This window comes from Anabrus simplex, chromosome 3, assembly GCF_040414725.1.
Source record: "Anabrus simplex isolate iqAnaSimp1 chromosome 3, ASM4041472v1, whole genome shotgun sequence".
Taxonomy (NCBI): domain Eukaryota; kingdom Metazoa; phylum Arthropoda; class Insecta; order Orthoptera; family Tettigoniidae; genus Anabrus; species Anabrus simplex.
The window spans coordinates 326206162-326227800 of record NC_090267.1 but is presented as its reverse complement, the minus strand read 5'-3'; the positions used below and the strand labels follow the sequence as shown (position 1 = coordinate 326227800).

Here is a 21639-nt window from a genome sequence, read left to right as displayed (position 1 = left end):
ATAACCTTTTCCTTCATAAATCAACCTGATATAATTTTTAACGACTTGGTTTAAAATTGATAATTATGTCATTTTCAGTCAATTTTCATGAAATCTTGACCTGATATGGAGCAATTACGTAGTTAGGTCCGTGATGAATTTGTATTGTTGCTGGGCGATGTTTTCTTGAGCTAATTTCATTTCGTAACTTGATGGTCATCAGATTGAACCCTTGTATAATATATATTCAATTCAATCCATAAAACTAAGTATTTCTTGAAAATAAGTTAATTTTCACGTCGAGTTGTAACATTTAAAAATACGATCAATTGGTCAATTATACCTGTTTATTATAAATTATTATATTTATAGTGGTAAGATGACCCAAAATAACTTTGAATTTAGGGACGGATCATTCTATGACTTTTAGCTGAGAAGTCATATGGTGTTTAAATACTAGAAGGTACTAAACCATGAGCATTTGAGATTGTTGTTAGGATAGATTAAAGAACGAATTGAAACTGAAGCAGGACTCTCGATCAGTAGTTGTTGGCAGTATTGAGTCTGACGGAATTATTTCCTATGCATTTAAAAGCAACAGTCTATGGCCTCATCTACTGCGCGCTGACATTTTGATTTGACGCAATTTAGGCAACCCGTATGTCAACCATGACGTTCCATTTTACTCTACCAGATGGCAGAGAAACCGAAACTCTAAGAGGTGACTTATGGCTGAGTTTTAATCAATTTTGTCGGATAAACAACAAATGTGTCACCAGAATTTTACACTTCGACATCTTACTACATGGTGTCCCGAACGGACTCTTTTCCGTTCTTTATGTACTGTATTTAAGAGAGAATGAATTGGTACGCCGGCCACGCGGTGTAGGGGTAGCTTGCCCGGCCAGGAAAGGGATTTTACCTTATCTGAGGGCTGGTTCGAGGTCCACTCAGCCTACGTGATTAAAATATTGAGGAGCTATCTGACGGTGAGATAGTGGCTCCGGTCTAGAAAGCCAAGAATAACGGCCAAGAGATTCGTCATGCTGACTACACGACACCTCATAATCTGCAGACCTTCGGGCTGATCAGCGGTCACTTGGTAGACCATGGCCCTTCGGGTCTGTTGCGCCATGGGGTTTGGTTTTATGAATTGGTAAATGAAATAATATACTAAGTTATGCAAGAGTTTCTTGTGATATTGAACGAACAAAATAAACTTGTGGCATATCTTAACTTACCAAGTCGACTACTGCTCATCCAGATATAGGACTACCATGTCGTCAATGTGATGCCATCCTTAGCCACATTACTTTACTATAATGATCATATAACCGGGCGAGTTGGCCGTGCGGTTAGGAGCGTGCAGCTGTGAGCTCGCATCCGGGAGATAGTAGGTTCGAACCGCACTGTCGGCAGCCCTGAAGATGCTTTTCCGTGGTTTACCATTTTCACACCAGGCAAACGCTGGAGCTGTACCTTAATTAAGGCCACGACTGCTTCCTTCCCATTCCTAGGCCTTTCCTGTCCCATCGTCGCCATAAGACCTATCTGTGTCGGTGCGACGTAAAGCAAAAAAACAAAAACAAAAAAGAAACAAAAAAAGAAAGATCATATGCTCTTCCTTTGTCAGACAGACCTCAGTTGGTTTCCTGAGAATGATTCAACCCCGTTCTAGCCCTACATAACTTAGGATTAAAATCCTTGGACTAGCGAGGAATCGAACCTCCTTGTAAAAGGCAGACATGCTATACCTACACCACTGAGCGATGACGATATTGCACAGGTTGTCAGATAATTTGACAGTAATTAATGAATTAATGAAAATGAAGGTGATCAAAAATCCCATATTTAAAATTCTATCAATAATTCCTTTAGTCCCTTTCTTCTTCTTCGCTACACTCCTTGCAGAGGATTATAAAAGCCGTTAAACACGTTTTTTTTTTTTTTTTTTTAAATCTTGTAGTTCTCATTTCTTAAACCTCCGAGCTAGACCAGAGATGGGTACTGGTATGCAGATGTAAAGTGTATGCCTACATGCGTGCTGATAAGTGTGCGCTGTCTGGCTCCATGCCTACATGCGTGCTGGCCTTTGGTCACAGGGGTCCCGGGTTCGATTCCCGGCAGGGTCGGGAATTTTAACCTTAATTGGTTAATTTCGCTGGCACGAGGGCTGGGTGTATGTGCCGCCTTCATCATTTCATCCTCATCACGACGCGCAGGTCGCCTACGGGAGTCAAATCAAAAGACCTGCATTTGGCGAGCCGAACTTGTCCTTGGACAGTCCCGGCACTAAAAGCCATACGCCATTTCATTTCAGTGTGCGCTTACGTTAACTCATCTGTTTAGTGAGCTCACTACATCAAAGTGAACGTATTCCTCTTTTGATGCTGACATGAATTTCATAATAGAACATTGAGTGTGTTTCTTTAAGAGACAAATCATTCACAGTGTACGCTATCATGATACCGTATAATACTGTGTTGAATCTGGCATTATCGGTTAATATATAATGCATTTTGGAATAAACCTGTGTTTGAATTTTTTGAAGAGTAGTGAAGTATGCAGTGATATTAATGTTAAGAATACATAGACCTAGATAAAAGTGTAGTATAACCTTAGAACTGTTAGAAACCGTACTCCAAAAGTTTAGAAGAAAGATCACAGTTAACATTGTTTTGGTGTATAAGGGAGCGTGAGGATGTGGACATTACATGGCATAGAACAATTTAATTTTTCTTTACTGAAATGTGTAATCATTTAGATGTAAATATGTCAGCACCACATGTTTAAATAAGCATTGTGAAATTAATTTTTGACTTCCGGAATTAGCCTATTTATACATTCCAAAAGTTTAAAAACGATCATCTATATAAATAAAACACGAGTTTTGTCTGTACATTACTCAGAATTTAAAAACAATGGTATTTCTGTATCGGTCGTATCCACAGTAACAAGTAAATGCACTTTTTCATTTTCCGTCATATGTCTGTCTGTGTGTCTGTCTGTCTGTCTGTCTGTCTGTCTGTCATAACAGAGATATTCATTAATTTCGACTTTTATTTTGCCATGTCCATATCAATGCCGAGCTATGAGAAAATGGGTGATCAGAATTTAATGAAAATCGGTATGTGAAGTCTAGGCCATAAAAAACTTTATTCACGCTGATAAAATGGTAGTTTAGGGGAAGGTGCCTAAAATTTAATTTTTAAGTACCTATGTTATTATGCAAAGTAATAAAATCTTATTCACAACGTGTGCACGACTCCATCTAGAATACCGTAGCGAAGCACGGGTACACCAGCTAGAGTACGATAAAGCTTCTTAGCAGATATTTTTAATAGGCATTGACTGAATTCTCACTTTGTCCCTTTAGTAGAAGAGAGAGGAAATTGTATTATCCTTCTTCCAGTCAGTTTGGAAACTCGTACAACAATCCACTGTGAGTCTTGGCCTGCTGCCCAGCCAGATCACCTGCAGATAATGGAGTATTACATGGTCCACGTGACGTCATTCTCAGCCGCATTGCTTGGCTTCCGCGAGCGGGTCCGCTGCCTCTCGTATCAGACAGCTCTTCAGTTGGTCTCACGAGGCTCAGTCAACCCTATTTGAGCTTTCAGCCCAGAATTAAAATCCTTGGATTAGCCGGGAATAAAATCTGAGTGGCTCAGATGATTGAGACTCTGGCCTTCTGACCCCAACTGCGTAGGTTCGATCCTGGCTCAGTCCAGGTATTTGAAGGTGCTCAGCCTCGTGTCGGTAGATTTAACGGCACGTGAAAGACTTATGCGGTACAAAATTCCGGAATCTCGGCGTCTCCGCAAAACCAGAATATGGTTAGTGGGACGTAAAGCCAATAACATTATGAATAAAATCCGGGGCCTCTGGGTAAGAGCACTCTACCACTGCGCTGGCGTAATTTATATTTTACAAATATTGAGGCATATAATAAGTGCAATAGTCTAATTAGGAACACACCAGGATAGCAAATAGAAAGTTCTTATTTAAAATTGCCGGCGATACCTCATTTCATAGGTGAAGTACTCTGAAAAAGTAGGACACAGAATGTCTTGTTTCAAGCACGGTACTTAGGCCTACCTATAGAAATAGACTAGTGGGCTTAGATAGAGTGCATTTCTCTATATCGACGTCGCTTATACGATCGTTTATGTTCCAGCCTTTTTTCAAGGTTCTTGCAATGAAAGACATAATATTGACAGATGCTATGTTAATAGGCATGTCCGGTTCCCTTGCTTAATGGTTAGCGTAGTAGCTTTCGGTAATAGGTCATCGAGTTCGATTCTCGGCCGGGTGAGGAAATTCAGCCTCATTTACTTAATTATTCTAGCTCGGAGGTTGATTTTTTATTATTGTATCAATAATCACCTTCATTAACATTGGTTACAACACTTCACACTGTCAACCACTTACAGAAACACGCAATAGTAAATACATCCTTCCATACAGGGTTAGCGTCGAGAAAGGTATCCGGCCGTAAACTGTGTTCAATCCACGTAAGTGCCGACCCCAGATAATTGGGATAAAGGCAAGGGAAGAAGAAAAAGAAGCTAATAACCTACATGTGACAAGATTTATGTGTACCTACTCACGATCTGGATGTGTACTATTATGGGATGTCTTTCGTACAATGGTATCGTTTCTTTCTGTAGATCTCGCTATAATGATTATTACCAATAGTTTCAGTCTCACCATGAGAATGCAGAATCTTCCTTGTAAGCATGTAGAGGACATCAGCAAGGCTCCCCAGTCACTGCTACTAGACTTGTTATGACTTTGAAACGACAGTTGTTGACGAAAGTGAGTTGTTCATCAGAGAATGCTGTCTTAATGTGTTCATGTTTAACGAGCAAGCGAGCTTGAAGTTTTAGGTGACAATTATCTCAAGTCATAAGCCACGGGAACTACAATCTTTGTAGATACCGAACTACTGAGAAGTTCTATTTCGAAAATCTTACTAACCTTCATTGGGGTTCAAACCAAACAAACAATTAGCGACTAGCCCACTACCTTCTTGAAGTTCACGCCAAATACTGTAGACGATCATTTCATTCATATAGTATTGATACGAACTTTCTTTTTTTTTTTTTCATGTAAGCATTTTACGGTACTCTTAACTTCAGTCACTATGTTATATTTTTCTCTCTCGCCCCTACTCTTCCAAGCTCATATTATTTTCATTAAACAAAAGAATGGACTTCATATTTTGGATAATACGGTAATATTCAGCTGTATCTTCTATTAAAGCAATTATGTTTGGTATACTCATCAATCTGTGTGTTGCAGATTGAATTTGACTCTTGGTAATGGAACATACAGTATTATGCCGTGCATTCTCAACCTATTCGTTCTCAGCATGGGGTTGATGGAGAATTATTTCCTTCCTCTTCCCGATGCAGTTCCACTGCTTGCCAACAGATGCCACCTGCCTCCAGCCCTGTACCCGTCCCTCCACCACACTCAGTTCAGGTCCACCACTGTCACTGTAGCCGAGGCCAGTACTGGGATGTCATGTCCGGAGGTTGTCCTGGTACGGCGATTGGGACTGACACTCCTGGCGATATCAGACCTGCACAAAAAGAAAACAGAATCGTGTAAATCACATCCATCCATTAAGTCACCAAGAAGGAGGTTAAAGAACAACGTTAGCTATAATCATTATACCGGCAAGGACACGATTTAGGTCTAACTACTATAAACGCACGAGAGATACAATTATACAAATACGTTCATTCATTCATTTAGGTCAAACAGATATGAATTTAGAATCAGGGCAAAAGGGAGCGGCACATGGTATTACCACAACGCCATCTCTAATCCAGTTGCTCATCAGTATACAATAATCATGTCTCATCAGTGCAGTCCTGAACAAGACCCGTGCAATTAGGTCGGCAATCATAAATTACACTGCCCAAATGAAGATTTTAACCCACATGTTCGGCTCGCCAGGTGCAGATCTTTTGATTTGACTCCCGTCGGCGACCTGCGCGTCGTGATGTGGATGAAATGATGAAGACGACACATACACCCAGCCCCCATGCCAGCGAAATTAACCAATGATGGTTAAAATTCCCGACCCTGCCGGGAATCGAACCCGGGACCCCTTTGACCAAAGGCCAGCACGCTAACCATTTAGCCATGGAGCCGGACAGGAAAGTACAGTATTGAGTACTGACAAATTGTTACTGTTGATAGCCTACTTCATGGAAGAGTAGACCACCGCTGTTTCTGTCAATTTTTGGTTGCTCATAGTGAGTATGTAACACTCTAGTGATTTGAATATTATCCAGAAGAACAAAATATTAGCTCCTTTTAACAAGGACTTTTTGAATACGAATTCACAATTTTCCAATCCCTTCGAGCTCATGCTGTAATAACATCGATGCTCTTCTTTTTCCAGTGGCTTTAGAATATCTTTCTCTTTTCTTCAAATCTGGTTACCCTTTGTCCGTTTAGTGCCATTTACGCCGGAAATGTGCACTGTAATATATCAACATTTTCAACTCCCTCATTTTAGAAAAATATCTATTTTAAATCCATCCCATAAACCTCGTGGTATCAAAATTACGTTTGTAAACTTTCTTCACGTTGTCCCAGATAGTTTTGTGGCTGCTGAAGTCGACCTGGCTTATTTTGTTCTGGAAAGTTGCCCTTCCTAATGCCAGATAATTTTTCAGATGAAAACTTCAATCCGTAACCGACCAGGATTTGAACCTCAGCCTGCCGGGTGGAAAGTAACCAAATAACAGTACCCTAACCACAGTCTCGGATAGCCAAATTACAATATTAACAATAATCAATCATTTCTTTACACTGTGTTAATTATTCGCTACTTCACGAATTTATTACTACGTTATTTTTTTAAAAGTATAGGCCTTTGAGAAGTTACATGATCATTAGCCTATGTGACGTTAGTAATCATCTTGAAAAGGATAATCAAAATAGCAAGCTCAACAATGTTGTCAAAACTACAACTTCCCATAACTTTCTAGTTTCTCCAAGAATCTCAATAACAAAGCCAACATTTAAGGTATTAATTGCTCCTATCAATTTCACAGACTTTTTTTCAGTAGATTTTCCATAACAGTATGACTGTGTAAGTTAATATTGTTGTAATGGCTTCATATGAACGTCTTGAACCAGCGTCCTAATACGTGGGCACATTTTTATGGTATCATTACAATAAGTATTATTCTTACCTGTAGAGGTCGCACCGTTGGGTGCGTACTGGTGGCCGTTCATCGGCTGGTAGGGTTGTGACGGGCTGCAGGGCGAAGGGCGCGCTGCGGCGTAGGCGCCGAGGGAAAGCGGTTCGTAGGGTGTAGGTCGGGTCATACACGAGTAACCACCGCCAGTGGGAGTCACGTCCCGCTGCTGCAGGCAGGTGCTGGGGGTCATGCCCCCACTGCCAACCGCCCCCGTACCCACGTGGTGGGTCGTCGCCATGCTGAAGCTCGGCATGGAAGACATCGGGCTGTAAAATAAGAACATTTTCGGTTATTAGCACGTATCACAGCAGAGCCGCACACTTAAATACTACGTCTGCGGCGTGAGGACGCTACACCAAGTGCGGTCAGAATATGTTTCCACTGTGCACAAGGAAGAAAATGATGTAGCTTTAATTTCAAGGCTTTTATTGGGGAATATTAGGGAGATAATAAAGTCGACTAGCTTATTTTAATAATTAAATGTAAAAAGAAAAAAAACGAATGAATTTTATTTATTTACTGTATTATATGCCTGTTGTACCTAACATGGGGCTTTATTCTGTACAAACAAAAAATAAAAGTATTTCATAAAAATGCATTAGCCAAAGGTAAGAAAATAGAAAATCATATCATATTTATATGGAAGTGAATTTTATTTATGCCTGATTGCTGAATTCGTTGTTAAATTCCGTAATAGGCCTACTATCAAATGCAACAATTTATATTACGTTTCGTTCTTTTATTTTTTGCTACTCTCATCACATATTTGTCTGCTTCTACCTGGTTTCATATAAAGTATGTGAAGGGTCCAGACACAATTTAAATAATTTTTCGTCTCGAAATTATAACGTTGGGACGTTTCAATAATCTTAAGATGAGCTGACGTAAGCGCACTCTTATCAGCACGCATGCACACTTTACAGTCTTGTCTAGCTCGGAGTTTTAATAAATGAGAAAACAAACGACTTTTTAAATTGGGTTTAACTGCTTTTGTAGACGACCGCAAGGTATCCAGAGGAAAGAAAAAACTAAAGGTATTTTTGATAGAATCATAAATATGGGAATCTTTGATTTTCAACCTTATTTTCATGTATTACTGTAGAATTATCTGGTAACCTGTAAAATGTCGTCTTAGGAAGTCTGCAAACTGCAATGGCCTATAAGTTATTCATTTATGTTCATTAAAAATATAAGAGCTCAAAACAAAGTATTGTAACTCAGCATAATATTTTTGTGTTATAATGGACAATTTACGATGTGTTATTAAAAGAACAGTTGAATTTATTTTATGAATGACTAGCAAGATACCCGTGTTTCGCTACCGTATTATCATGAAATTTATAACTGAATGCTTAACGTTTTATGTACGATCCGCCGAAATTCGCGATCTAAATCGTTTTCTGAGAGAATCCGCCAAAATTCGTGATCTGACTCGTTTTCTGAGAGATTACGGCAATGTTCCTCCCATTTTTCAATCTTTCTTTCCAGCAATCGATTTCGTACTTCCCGGGCTAGGTCCAGGTATTCCACCCGGTCAGTTGGGTCCCTAAATCTTTGCCATCTTTCCTTATAAGCATTTTTAATATGGATCAAATCCTTGAGGAGCTCCGGCGTGGTGTCGTCTTGGGTGCCATGGCGGTACTGGACCCGCGGCCGGACTGCAATCGTAGTCATTACCCGGCCAGGACCCGTTTCCGCACATTTTGACGACGGTTCAGAACATTATTATTATTATTATTATTATTATTATTATTATTATTATTATTATTATTATTATTATTATTATTATTATTATTATTATTATAGTTAATGGTCTGGAACCCATCCCCAAAATGCAAGACCACTACATCGCGGTAAATTGCATCTGCAGCCATTGTCATCGCTGACCATGTGACCAGCACCATCGTTGCGCGTAGGCAAGTGCGCGAGATTTCTGGCGACACGAATGATATACTTCCGTGCATTATTGACTTTATTATAGAGGTGAACAATTGCACGGTCATTATCATTTCTATCGTTTATTTCAAATGTGTTTAAATTTTTATTTATATGCCAGGAGAATCTACTGTAATCTAACTTTACGTTCTCCAAAGGAAAATATGGTTCTTGAAAACGAACCCAGGAAAGATTAAAAATGATCAGTTTATGATCAGAATAAGTACATTATGAACAGTAAAGTCAATTGGTCTCAACTCCTTTTTCACCCCACCGCCGTTAAGTTGATTTACCCCCCTGCCCCCCAAAAAGAAGGCGTGTTTCCTTATGTTTAATAATAATGTTATTGGCTTTACGTCCCACTAACTACTCTTTTACGGTTTTTGGACACGCCGAGGTGCCGGAATTCAGTCCCGTAGGAGTTCTTTTACGTGCCAGTAAATCTACCGACACGAGGCTGACGTATTTGAGCACCTTCAAATACCACCGGACTGAGCCAGGATCAAACCTGCCAAGTTGGGGTCAGAAAGCCAGCGCCTCAACCGTCTGAGCCACTCAGCCCGGCTTTCCTTATGTTTAAAGGAGATTCGAAATACCAATGTTCACGTCTGTTACCTTCAGTTCTGAGATATAAGTATCCCCCATAAAAATAATCACTGTGTTCACTTCCTTTCACCCCCCACCCCACCCACCCACCCACCCTTTAAATGAATTTTCCGTTTAAAATACTTGTTTTCTTAATAGTAAAGAAACTTCTACATACAAATTATTACGACTCTAACATCTTCAGTTTTTGAGACATGTGTCGTCATAAAAGGAATTCAACTCCTTTTCACCTCGCCCCCAAGATGATGTTTCCCCCAAAACGCCTTTTCCTTTGTTTTTAAAGGAAATCCAAATACCAATTTTCACGTCTGTAACATTTTTAGTTTTTATTAGATGCAAGTATCCTCATACAATTAATTTTTCATATCTTTCACCCCCCCCCACCTTCATTTGATTTTCCGAGAATACGTATTTAAACCAGATTGCTAATACCAATGTTCACGTCTGCGAAATCTTTCATTTTTGAGATAATAGTATCCTCATACAAATAATTCAACTAATTTTTCAATTTCCCTCCCCCCCAGGTGGATTTCATAAAACAAAAAATTACGTAATCCTATTTTTTAAAAGTGGATTCCAAATACCAAATTTCACGTCTGTAATGTCTTCAGCTTTTTAGATTTCAGTATCCTATTTAAAAATATTCAACCCCATTTTCAGTCACTTTTACCTCTGCACCGAAGTGTTTTTTCAGAAAACCGAAAGTACATGAGATAAAAAATACTTTTCACTTCGGTAACGTTAGTTTTTTTTAGCTATACTGTAGAAATGCTCATTTTAAAATTTCACTCCCTTTTGAGTTCCCCTTAAGTGGACTTTCCAAAAACAAATCACCTATGTTTCTTTACTTTTACAGGAGATTCCAAATACCAATTTCTACGTCTGTAACATTTTATGTTTCTGAGATATACTGTAGATATAGTCTTTCTAAAAATTCACCCCAATTTGTCACTCCTGTTTAACACCCATTAATTGGATTTTCCAAAAACAAAAAAATACGTGTTTCTTTATTTTCAAAGGAGATCCCAAATACCAATTTTCAGGTTTGTAATATCTTCCGTTTCTGAGAAATAAGTATCTCCCATTTAAGGCATTCAGCCCCCTTTTCACCCTTTTTTACCCCTCCTATTGGTATTTTTCGAAAACAAAAAATACGTGTTTCTTTATTTTTGATGGGGATTCTATATACCAATTCTTGCATCTGTACACTTTAAAAGTTTTGAGATATAAATACACTCATTTTAAAAATTCACCCCCCTTGCCACCCCCATTAATTGGATTTTCCAAAAACAAAAAATACGCGTTTCTTTATTTTTAAAGGAGATCCCAAATACCAATTTTCAGGTCTGTAATATCTTTAGTTTCTGAGATATAAGTATCCTCATTAAAGCCATTCAACCCATTTTTCACCCTTTTTCACCCTTCCTATTGGGATTTTCCGAAAACAAAAAATACGTGTGTCTTTATTTTTAGAGGAGATTCTAAATACAAATTTTTTACATCTGTAAACTTTAAAAGTTTTGAGATATAGATACACTAATTTTAAAAATTCATCCCCTTTTCACCACCCCCTTTTCAGCACCCCCATTAATTGGATTTTCCAAAAACAAAAAATACATGTTCCATTATTTTTATAGGACATCCCAAATACCAATTTTCAGGTCTGTAATATCTTCAGTTTCTGAGGAGATATAAGTATCCTCATTAAGGGGATTCAACCCATTTTTCACCCCTTTTCACCCCTCCTATTGGGATTTTCCGGAAACAAAATAATATGTGTTTCTTTATTTTTAAAGAAGATTCCAAGTACCAATTTTTGCATCTGTAAACTTTAAAAGTTTTGAGATATAGATACACTCATTTTAAAAATTCCCCCCCCCTTTTCACCACCCCCATTTTGGATTTTCCAAAAACAAAAAATACATGTTCCATTATTTTTATAGGACATCCCAAATACCAATTTTCAGGTCTGTAATATCTTCAATTTCTGAGGAGATATAAGTATCCTCATTAAGGGCATTCAACCCATTTTTCACCCCTTTTCACTCCCCCCCTATTGGGATTTTCCGGAAACAAAATAATACGTGTTTCTTTATTTTTAAAGAAGATTCCAAATACCAATTTTTGCATCTGTAAACTTTCAAAGTTTTCAGATATAGACACACTTATTTTAAAAATTCATCCCCCTTTCCAACCTCCCATTAATAGAATTTTCCAAAAACAAAAAATACGTGTTTCTTTATTTTTAAAGGAGATTCCAAATACCAATTGTCAGGTATGTAATATATTCAGTTTCTGAGATGTAAGTATCTTCATTAAAGGCATTCACCCCCTTTTTCACCCTTTTTCACCCCTCCTATTTGGATTTTCCGAAAACAAGAAATGCGCGTTTCCTTGTTTTTAGAGCAGATTCTAAATACCAATTTTTAAATCTGTAAACTTTTAAAGTTTTGAGATATAGATACACTCATTTTAAAATTTCACCCCCCTTTTCACCCCCTTAGCGACGGGATATCCAAAAATCATCTCTTAGCGAGCACCTACATGTTAATACGAATGCATCCCCAAAATTTTATTTCTTTATGTCCAGTAATTTTGGCTTGGCGATGATGAATCAGTCAGTCAGTCAGGACAAGTTATTTTATATATATATACTAGCAAGATACCCGTGCTTCGCTACGGTATTATACTGAAATTTATAATTGAATGTTGTTTTAGATATATAATCAGCCGAAATTCGCGATCTGAATCGTTTTCTGCGAGAATCCGCCAAAATTCGCGATCTGACTCGTTTTCTAATAGATTATGGCAAGTTTCCTCCCATTTTTCAATCTTTATTTCCAGCAATCGATTTCGTACTTCCCAGACTAAGTCCAGGTATTCCACCCTGTCAGTTGGGTCCCTAAATCTTTGCCATCTTTCCTTATAAGCATTTTTAATATGGAACAAATCCTTCAGGAGATCCGGCGTGGTGTCGTCTTGGGTGTCTTGGCGGTACTGAACCCGCGGCCAGACTGCATTCTTAGTCATTACCCGTCCAGGACCCGTTTCCACCGCGGTCCGCACATTTGACGACGGTCCAGAACATTATTATTATTATTATTATTATTATTATTATTATTATTATTATTATTATTATTATTATTATAGATGTTCTGGACCCCACAGCAAGATGCAAGACCGCTACTTGGCGGTAAATTACATCTGCTGCCATTGTTATTGTTGAGAATGTGACCAGCACGAATGTCGCGCGTAGGCAAGTGTGCGGGATTTCTGGCGATACGAATGACATACTTCCGTGCATTATTGACCTTATTATAGAGGTGAACAATTGGACGGTCAATCTCATTCCTATCGTTTATTTCAAATGTGTTTAAATTTTTATTCATATGCCAGGAGAATCTACTGTAATATAAGAACGTTCTCCGAAGGAAAAGTTGGCTGTTGAAAACGAACCCAGGAAAGATTAAAAAGATCGGTTTATGATCAGAATAAGTACATCGAAAATATACAGCCTGTTTCCAGTCATTCGACAGGGTCAGGAATGGAATGAATAAAGCCCCATCTAGCGGCGACAGTAGGAATTGTGCCGGCTGCCGAAGCACTCCTCTGGGGCAATGATCGATGAATGACAAATGAAATGAAATATTGGAGAGTGTTGCTGGAATGAATGATGACAGGGAAAAGCGAAGTATCCGGAGAAAAACCTGTCCCGCCTCCGTTTTGTCCAGCACGAATGTCACATGGAGTGACCGGGATTTGAACCACGGAACCAAGCTGTGAGAGGCCGGCGCGCTGCCGCCTGAGCAACGGAGGCTCCTTATAAGTACATTATGAACAGCAAAATCAATTGGTCTCACCTCTTTTTACACCCCACCGCCGTTAAGTTTATTTACCCCCCCCAAAAAAAATTAAAAGAAGGAGTGTTTCTTTATGTTTAAAGGAGATTCCAAACCCCAATGTTCACGTCTATGACCTTGAGTTTTGAGATATAAGTATCCCCATAAAAATAATTCGCTTGTTTTACTTCCTTTCACACTTCTCCCCCCCCGCCTTTAAGTGAATTTTCCGGCAAAAAATACTTGTTTCTGTAATAGTAAAGGATCTTCTAAATAGCAATTATCACGACTCTAATTTCTTCAGTTTTTGATTTATGTGTGCTCATGAAAGGAATTCAACTCCTTTCCACTCCCGCCCCCCAAGATGGTTTCCCTCACAAAACGCCTATTTCTTTGTTTTTAAAGGAGATCAAAATACCAATTTTCACGTCCGTAACAACTTTAGTTTTTATTAGATGTATGTATTCTCATACAATTAAGTCAATTAATTTGAGAATTCTTTCCCCCCACCCCCACCCCTTTCATTGGATTTTCCGAGAATACGCGTTTCTTTATTTTTAAAGGAGATCCCATATACAAATTTTTAGTTCTGTAATATATTCAGTTTCTGAGATATATGTATCCTCATTAAAGGCATTCAACCCACTATTCACCCTTTTACACCCCTCCTATTGGGATTTACAGAAAACGAAAAAATACTTATTCCTTTACTTTTAAAGGAGATTCTAAATACCAATTTTTACATCTGTAAACTTTTAAAGTTTTAAGATATAGACACAATCATTTTAAACATTCACCCCCCTTTTCACCCCCCATTATCCGGATTTTTCAAAAACGAAAATATACGTGTTTTCTTATTTTTAAAGTGGATCCCCAATACCAATTTTCAGGTCTGTAATATCTTCAGGTTCTGAAATATAAGTAGCCTCGTCAAAGGCATTCAACCTCTTTTTCACCCTTTTCCACCCTTCCTATCGGGATTTTCCGAAAACAAAAAAAACGTGTTTCTTTATTTTTAAAGGAGAATCTAAATACCATATTTTACATCTATAAACTTTAAAAGTTTTGAGATATAGATACACTCATTTTAAAAATTCACCCCCCTTTTCACCCCCTTTATTTGGATTTTCCAAAAACAAAAAAATACGTGTTTCTTTATTTTTAAAAGAGATCAAAGGTACCAATTTTCAGGTCTGTAATATCTTCAGTTTCTGAGATATAAGTATCCTCATTAAAGGCATTCAATCCATTTTCACCCCTTTTCACCCCTCCTATTGCGATTTTCCGAAAACAAAAAATGCATGTTTCTTTATTTTTAATGAAGATTCTAAATACTAATGTTTACATCTGTAAACTTTTAAAGTTTTGAGATATACATACACTCATTTTAAAATTTCAGCCCCCTTTTCACCCCCTTTATTTGGATTTTCCAAAAACAAAAAAATACGTGTTTCTTTATTTTTAAAAGAGATCAAAAGTACCAATTTTCAGATCTGTAATATCTTCAGTTTCTGAGATATAAGTACCGGTATCCTGATTAAAGGCATTCAACCCATTTTCCCCCATTTTCACCCCTCCTATTGCGATTTTCTGAAAACAAAAAAATACGTGTTTCCTTATTTTTAAAGAAGATTCTAAATACCAATTTTTACATCTGTAAACTTTTAAAGTTTTGAGATATACACTCATTTTAAAATTTCAACCCCCTTTTTCACCCCCTTAGCGACGGAATATCCAAAAATCCTCTCTTAGCGAGCACCTACATCTTAATATGACTATATCCCCAAAATTTCATTTCTTTATGTCCAGTAGTTTTGGCTCGGCGATGATGAATCAGTCAGTCAGTCAGTCAGTCAGTCAGTCAGTCAGTCAGTCAGTCAGTCAGTCAGTCAGTCAGTCAGTCAGTCAGTCAGTCAGTCAGTCAGTCAGTCAGTCAGGACAAGCTATTTTATATATATAGATAGATGAGACGTGAAAGACGGACATATTCTGTTCTGCAGAGAGCCCCAGCATTCTCCTGGCGTGAAAATAGGAAACCATGGAAATCCATCTTCACATTTTTATTGCAAGCTCACAGTTACGCGGCTCTCACCACGCAGCCAACTCGCTGGGGCAGGCCTGGCCACTACGGGAGGACTGCGGTAAGTGTGACTGTCACGGCGTTGACTATTGCAGGTGGCGTACTTTGCCCTGTCAGTGTGCTGTACGCACAGAGAGCACTATAACCTTCGGATACTTATAAATGAAAGTTCTTACTTTCACTTCATAATGTATGTAACATTAAAAACAATATGTTAGTTCATATTTACTGTAAATAAATTCATGTCACGGGATTACGAGGAAGCTGTGATGCTAACCATCCTTGTTACATAGATGATTTCTTCCCTAAAATAATTACAAATGCGTATAAATAATATATTGTTTTCATATTATTGTGAAACGAGAGATGAAGAACGGGGAACTTGTGTATGTTTTCTAGCTGAAAATATGTGGATGAAAACTGTGAGTCAGATGGTTGGTTTCTATCCTAATTTTATACGACCTGGGTCCCTTTTTCTTGGCCAGTTGTTATTGGATGACATTTGTCACACAGCATGCGTATATTTTTGAAGGCATTTCCTGGGGTGAAGACTCTGGTTATTGAAATATATTTTAAATAACTGTAATTGTTTCCTCGTCTTGCTGTCTTAAATTTCCTATCACTGAACACAGCACAGTCCTTTGTGTTGCTCTTTCCATTGACATAGACTAAATTAATTGAGGAGACTGATTTAGACCTTCTTCATTAGAAGAACTGTGAATAGCAATCGACGTTATGAAAGCCTTGGAAAGTTTTCGCATTTGACGATGTTGTATAGTTCCATTTTTACCATAGGTTGGCTCTTTGCACAAAATCACGGAGTTTGCACAGAGGCTTTTCTTATTACATGCTAGAGGCACGCAAATACACTGCCTGATAAAAAATGAAGCTCCCAGAAGGGGAGGAGGGAACGAAATGGAACTTCACATATTGAGAGGATATGTTATGTTATTTCAGTGATTACAAAATCGAGTCAAATTTACAAAGAACTTGGCAGTACGAGTCCACTTATCAGTATGACGTTGTACCCCCTCTGGCCTGGATGAATGAGCTAATTCGGTTGGGAAGGGTGTCATAGAGCCTTTGTATCCTCTCCTGAGGCAAGCTGGCCCACACTTTTGTAACTGGTCCTTGATATCCTGGATACTGGCAATGGGACGGAGTTGACGTCCGAGCTGGTCCCACACACGTTCAATCGAGGATAAATCTGAGGATCTTGTTGGCCATGGCAGCACTTCTACATCACGCAGACAGTTCATTGAGACACGTGCCGTGTGTGAACGAGCATTGTCCTGTTGAAAAATTGCACCACGATACTGTCGCATGAGAGGTAACACATGAGGTCGCGGGATGTCTGTGACGTACCGCTGTGACGTCAGAGTTCCCTCAATCACTACCAGCCGCGACCTGGAATCATACCCAATGGCTCCTCACACTATGACGCCAGGAGCCGCTGTGCATCTCCAAAACATTGGAAGAATGGGACCGGCCCCCAGGTCACCACCATACTCCCACACGATTGTCATCCAGGGTAGTGCAGAACCGCGATTCATCGCTGGACACACTGCGACGCCATTCATCAGCAGTCCATGCTTCCCGATCACTGCACCACTCTAAACGTTTGTGCTGTGGTGTTAATGGCAGTCTATGAATGGTACGGTAATTCTCCAGTCCGGCTGTTGCTAGTCTCCAACCAATGGTGCGGGATGTTGCTGGGAGTCCATTACTTGTTCTCGGATGGCAGGCGCAGATGTGAAGGAGTTACGATGTGCTTGGCACACAATACGGCGACCCTGCCTTGTGGTGGTCAGACGTGGTTGAGCGGAAGCTTGACGACGAGTATGTCTGCCCTCACGTTCCCATGTAGTCCTACATCGCGCCACTTTCACACCCGAATGCCCCACAAATCTGGATACTGCACGATTCGATCAGCCGGCCAAATGGAAACCCACAATGAGGCCGCTTTGAAACTCTGTCAGTTGCTGATAACGCAATCTCACACGAGTACGCGGCATCTCCGTGTTCTTCACAGTGATCACTCAACATCTGACGCTGTTCTCGCCCCTCATATACCCTATCAAGCCTGGTAACAATACTAAACACGAGCAACACTAATGCTCTCTGGTGGCCGTTCTACCTGTCACAGAGAATTACAACTCTAATCCTTTACATACCCGCCGATGGTGTGTGCATGTACGAAGTGACATTGACATCCAACCATTTCGTTTGGGTGCTTAATTTATTTTTGCCAGGCAGTGTACTAACGCTGCCTTGTTCAACAGGAAAAGTATAGTTGGCCTAGTTCCAATACAACGTAAGTCAGTCACATCATACATTACAGGAAAAGAAAAACTTTTAATCCATAGATTACTTAAATGTATGTGGTAGTTTGATTACCGTTATATTAACTTTAATTACTACAATATAATATTCTAATATTAGATCATTTTTCTTCACCATATTGTGAAATATTAATAATATTTTGCAGATGCATGTGATCAGAATGGCACTTGTAGCAAAGTACGTGTTATTAGAATTATGGATACCATTATAAATTATGCAAGTGATAATTTTTCTTAAGAAATATTTCTGTGTGATGCCTTGGTATGTAATGTTCCCTCATATAGTACTGAATTTTACAGGAAGTCTTAATATTTATATAAATGAAATGAAATGGCGTATGGCTTTTAGTGCCGGGAGTGTCCGAGGACATGTTCGGCTCGCCAGGTGCAGGTATTTCGATTTGACACCCGTAGGTGACCTGCGCGTCGTGATGAGGATGAAATGATGATGAAGACGACACATACACCCAGCCCCAGTGCCAGTGAAATTAACCAATGATGGTTAAAATTCCCGACCCTGCCTGGAATCGAACCCGGGACCTCCGTGACCAAAGGCCAGCACGCTAACCATTTAGCCATGGAGCCAATATTTATATAGTATTCATTAGATGGGATAAATAACCGTAAAAGTATTTCGGAATTAGAGATTTTAATTTCCTGAAGATGATGTCACATTTTGGGTGGGACCCTTTGTGTCGCCGAAAACCTTCAGTGTGTAAGTTCGACGTTCAACCGTTAGAGTAAAAAAAAGGTGGTATTGTTTCCAGAAACTATCTTAAAAATGCTTACTTCTAGTCCTTCCCTCTTACTTTAATCCTCTTATTTACTCTTCCTGTATCCGTAGAACTCTGGACATATTGGATCTAGGCTTATCAGTATTATCATGAATTTGGTGATTTATTCTCCTCTCATATTGAAAGAGCTTCTCTTTATCCAGTTGTGAGCCATCCACTCATTAATTTCCAGTGCATTACAAAAAGTTTTCTTGCATAAAATCATCCTTACATTCTCCATTTCGTGTCATTATCTTCTATCCCGTCCGGCTCCATGGCTAAATGGTTAGCGTGCTGGCCTTTGGTCACAGGGGTCCCGAGTTCGATTCCCGGAAAAGTCGGGAATTTTAACCATAATTGGTTAATTTCGCTGGCGCGGGGCTGGGTGTATATGTCGTATTCATCATAATTCATCCTCATCACGACGCGCAGGTCGCCTACGGGAGTCAATTCAAAAGACCTGCACCTGGCAAGCCGAACATGTCCTTGAACACTCCCGGCACTAAAAGCCATACGCAATTTCATTTCATCTTCTTGTTTCTTTGCTAGCGGCTTTACGTCGCACCGACACAGATAGGTCTTATGGCGACGATGGAATAGGAGGCCTAGGAGTTGGAAGGAAGTGGCCGTGCATTCATGCACTCAGTCATTCATCCATTCATTAATTTAGGTAGTCAGGATCTCACTCATAATGCAATGCTCAATGCAGTCCATTACATTTTAAAAAATCCATTTACCAATCCATGCAGTCATTCACTCATTCAATTCAGTCATAAGGCATGTTGTAATCGTAGGATATGACTTGTGATAAGACTTGACCTACAAAAGTAAGCACTGAATAAGCTAAGGAAGGGGAGGATACTTGTCTCCAGAGAATGAATAACAGGAATGTTTGCCAACCTGCAGCAGAGGTATGAAAGGTGTCTTGAGTTGGCTGGTTCCTATTTACAGCATACCTCGTGATGATGCTGGTGATGTGTTATTGTGTTTTGTGTTAAGGTATTGTATTCTCACTGGTAACTGCTATGTAAACTCAAACTGAAATACATGATTTCAGTATAATTTATTCTGGGTCATACTGTAGAATAGTTCTGTTTTTTTATTTGCTAGTTGCTTTACGTCGCACCGACACAGATAGGTCTTATGGCGACGATGGGATAGGAAAGGCCTAAGAGTTGGAAGGAAGCGGCCGTGGCCTTAATTAAGGTACGGCCCCAGCATTTGCCTGGTGTGAAAATGGGAAAACACGGAAAACGATCTTCAGGGCTGCCGACAGTGGGATTCGAACCCACTATCTCCCGGATGCAAGCTCACAGCCGCGTGCCCCTGACCGCACGGCCAACTCACCCGGTGAATAATTCTGTAAAGCATAAAATTCTGCTTCTGTACATAGGTTATCTTAACCTCATTCTCCCCAAAAATTCACGTGCATGGTATTAGAACTAGGCCATCGATATGCTGTCGAGCTACACCTTACTTCCGAGTGGGAAGAGAGCTAACAATTCATAGAACGTTGAACGCACATAATAATAATAATAATAATAATAATAATAATAATAATAATAATAATAATAATAATAATAATAATAATGATGATGTCCGCCTGTGTGGTGTTGTGGTTAGTGTGATTAGCTGCCATCCCCGGATCTCCGGGTTTGATTCCCGGCTCTGCCACGAAATTTGAAAAAAAATGGTACGAGGGCTGGAACGGGGTCCACTCAGCCTCAGGAGGTCAAATGAGTAGAGGTGGGTTCGATCTCCGCCTCAGCGACCCTGGAAGTGGTTTTCCGTGCTTTCCCACTTCTCCAGAAAATGCCGGGATGATACCTAACTTAAGGCTACGGCCGCTACCTTCCCTCTCCCTTGTCTATCCCTTCCAATCTTCCCATCCCCCCACAAGTCCCCTGTTCAGCATAGCAGGTGAGGTCGCCTGGGCGAGGTGCTGGTATCCCCCGACCCAATATCTCTTCTTCCAGGACACTGCCCTTGAGGCGGTAGAGGTGAGATCCCTCGCTGAGTCCGAGGGAAAAACCAACCCTGGAGGTTAAAGAGATTAGGAAAGAAAGAAATGAAATAATAAATTAATATTCATCATCATCATCATCATCATATTTAAAAGTACTCTCGACTGTGAATGGTACAACCTTAATTGCGATCCGGTCCATTAATCCACGGTCTTGTTGTCATAAACATTTTTCTAAGATTTCATGCTAAATTCTTTCATTAAACAAGGATTTAATCCTTTTGTCGCCTATTAACGTTATTTTCAACCAAGCTTTTGAACGGTCCTGGGTTAGTAATTTGTTTAAGGGAACGAAGCACAGTAGTCCTGTACTATATTTCAAGTGGTGTCGTGCACGATAGACTAACCTTCCAGGCGGCTTCACAGGCGACATCTGGCGCTCAGTGCGCCAGTTAATCATTTCAAGGGTAGTTTTCAAAGTTAATTACAGCCGACCCCTCTCGTTTCTTCATTAGCGGACGCCGGATTGGAAATGAAATAAAACGGTCCAGAATGGCGTGCCTGCCTGACTAGATTCTCCCGTTAAACAATTGAGTCAGTAATCTAGCTCGCTCGCGACGCGGTCAGCGATACATCGATCTTTATATCCAACGACTTGGTGATGGAAAGCCAGCCTTAATACGAGGTGGAAAAGCTCGCAGCAGGAGAATAAATCAAAACTCGAACAACAGTGAGGTTTGTAAGGGAGTACAAATTAATCTCCTGAAACTTCAGAATTTGAAACATATGATATATAGAATATAGCCTACTCTAATAAAAAGCACAACTTCTTAATGTAAATTGAGTATGCATTTTAAAAACGTTTTATTAATGATCTGAACAACTGTTCGGTAAAC

The 21639-nt window shown here is 39.6% G+C and overlaps 1 protein-coding gene across 1 annotated transcript in view; it reads right to left on the bottom strand.

Annotated features, from left to right (window-relative positions):
• Window positions 1-1927: 1927 nt before the first annotated feature.
• The window catches only part of LOC136866310 (paired box protein Pax-6), a 653040-nt gene continuing 633328 nt past the window's right edge, over window positions 1928-21639 (bottom strand). Inside the window, exons 11-12 of the mRNA XM_067143153.2 lie at window positions 7197-7471; window positions 1928-5566 (exon numbers count right to left, since the gene is read on the bottom strand). Of these exons, the coding sequence (XP_066999254.1) occupies window positions 5478-5566; window positions 7197-7471 (364 nt within the window). The 3' untranslated portion in view covers window positions 1928-5477. The remainder of the gene's footprint in view (window positions 5567-7196; window positions 7472-21639) is intronic.